Here is a 2,505-nt window from a genome sequence, read left to right on the forward strand (position 1 = left end):
CACAAGGCACCTCCCCAGTGGCGGGGGCGGGGGGCTGAACTGGCGGGAGGGTGCTTGGTCACGCTCCCCAGGCCCAGGAGGAGCTCCAGGAGCTGGAAAGCCAGCTTGTCCCCCCCTACCCCCGACCCAGTGGGGAGGACACGCCTGTGGCACAGAGCCAGGCGGCTTGGGTTCAAGTCCCTGTTCTGCTCTGCTCGTGGTGGGCCTTGGGCTGAAGTCTTAGCCCCAGAGGTCCCGTTTTCTTTGAATGTGGGCTTGGACTACTGACGGTAGCTGCTGCAGACAGTTGCTGGGAGGGTTAGCGTGACCGTGGATCGCCAGCGCTTGGAGCAGGCTCCAGTGGCTTTGGACGGTGCCTGGCACGTAGGAAGTGTGCTGAGTTTGCTATTGTTGCTGTTGTTACTCTTATCGTCGCTGTTACTGCTGGTGAAGAAGGGGGCTCTGGAGCCAGGCAGCACTGGGCTGAGGGCACAGCTGCTTCCTGGCTGGGTGATGCTGCGCAGTTTATCTAGCCTCAGTTTCTTCATCTGTGAAAAGGGCTGGCAGTCCATCCCGGGAACACCTTTGTGAGGCTCACTCGAGATGGCCAGCGGCAGTCCAGTGGGAGGGGGGACATGGCAGCCAAAGGAGGCCTCAGAACAAGGTGGGGGCTGGGGGGCAGGCAGTGCTGGAAACACACAGCTGCCCCCTCCCCGCCGGCCGCCCAGCCTGCTCTCACCCTCGCTTGCCTTGTGGGTTTTTTTTCCCCCTTTTTATCTTGTTTTTGTTGTTTTTATCACACTTCCACAAGCAGATTCTTGTTACGAAAATGCAGTCACTTTGTGATACAAAGTGAAAAGTGAGAGCTCCCCACCCATCCCCGCAGGAGGCAGGGCCCTCACCTCCCTGAACGTGGACCCCCACCCCTTGTGCCCGCAGGGAGGAGGTGCAGGAGAACTGCGTGCGGTGGCGGAAGAGGTTCACCTTCGTGTGTAAGATGAGCGCCAACCCGGCCACCGGCCTGCTCGACCCCTGCATCTTCCGTGTGTCTGTGCGCAAGGTGAGGCCGGCGGGGGCTGCCAGGACCACCTGGCTGGTGCCTCCAGGCCCATCCCCTGAGTCAGGCTACCTCATTTCCTGTCCTCCTCCCCTGCGGGTCAGGTGGGGAGGGGGGCGGAGAGGATTGGGAAGACCCGTGAGGTCACTGGGATTCCCTAGCCATCCTCATCCCCGTGTCTGTTTCCCTTGCAGGAGCTGAAAGGTGGAAAGGCTTATTCCAAGGTAAGCTGGGCCAGGTGAAGGGGCAGCGGGGTGGGACAGGATGGGACAGGCATGAGAGAAGCTCTAAGAAAACAGAAGACGCCCTGCCATCTATGAGATGTATTGGTTTTTGGAAATATCTTTATTGACAGCCTCTGCATTTAATGTAAAGGCAGCAGATGCTCATTGCAGCACAGATGGTAGAGGGCTTCCCACCATGTGCCTCCTCCTCACACCCTTCCAGACCTCTTAAGAAAACAAAAATGCCTGAAGCGGGGGACTTCCCTGGTGGTCCAGTGGCTAAGACTCCACACTCCCAGTGCAAGGGGCCCAGGTTCGATCCCTGGTCAGGGAACTAGATCCCACATGCCTCAACTAAGATCCAGTAAAGCCAAATCAATCAATAAATACTTTTAAAAAGAAGCAGCAGAAGAAAAATGCATGAACTATCTCATACAGAGCAGTGAATAAAACACGCGCACGTGGTTTAGAGGATCATGCGAGGAGCCCCACGGGGGTACCTGAGCACACGCGGGTGAATGTAGTTTAGAGGATCATGCGAGGAGCCCCATGGGGGTACCTGAGCACACGCGGGTGATGGGATTTTTAAATTCACTAGAGGGACTTGTCCTACAGATTCTGAAACCTTTTTTTTTTAACTACCCAGTACAGCGCGGGCATGTTTTTGTGTCATCACAAGTTTCCTTTTGCTTTCTAACAGTGGAGGGTCCCCTTGTCTGGCTGGGTGAAGGGGGCTCAGTCACCCCCGTGGCTGCACGTCTGTGTGGTGGGCAGGTTTCCCCTCGCCCACAGACACTTTAGGCCTTCCATTTAAAGCCTTTTCCACTGGGGAAAGTGGGGGAAGATGGCTCTGGAAGGGTTACCTCTGGCTTTGAGTCAGCCTGCTCTGCCCTGAGCCCTCCTTCTTGTGGGGCCTCTCGCCCACCCTCTGGGGCCCGGGGAGGCACCCAGCAGCAGGGAGGTGGGCTCAGTCAGTCCAGAGGAGACATGCCTTTGTCTCACCTCACCCTGCATGAAGAGCCTGAGGCAGGCAATAAGCGGGGTGAGTCCCTTCCTACCGACCAGAGCTCAGGAAGTTCAGTGGACATGGCCGTGCCCTGCTCCCTGTCCCGGGTGCCAACACCCTGCCCAGAAGCAGAGGGCAGGGTGGCTAGAACCGGGCTGCAGAAGGTGCTCTTAGAGTGGGGATTTCTCCTCCTGGTGGCGCACATGGGAGAAGGACAGCCAGGGAAGAAAAGGCCAGCA

The 2,505-nt window shown here is 57.7% G+C and overlaps 1 protein-coding gene across 1 annotated transcript in view; it reads left to right on the plus strand.

Annotated features, from left to right (window-relative positions):
* FAM102A (family with sequence similarity 102, member A) overlaps positions 1-2,505 on the plus strand; it is a 37,392-nt gene that overhangs the window by 23,539 nt on the left and 11,348 nt on the right. The window contains exons 2-3 of the mRNA XM_010856873.1: positions 919-1,039; positions 1,231-1,260. Of these exons, the coding sequence (XP_010855175.1) occupies positions 919-1,039; positions 1,231-1,260 (151 nt within the window). The remainder of the gene's footprint in view (positions 1-918; positions 1,040-1,230; positions 1,261-2,505) is intronic.

This window comes from Bison bison, unplaced genomic scaffold, assembly GCF_000754665.1.
Source record: "Bison bison bison isolate TAMUID 2011002044 unplaced genomic scaffold, Bison_UMD1.0 scf7180017864375, whole genome shotgun sequence".
Lineage (NCBI taxonomy): Eukaryota > Metazoa > Chordata > Mammalia > Artiodactyla > Bovidae > Bison > Bison bison.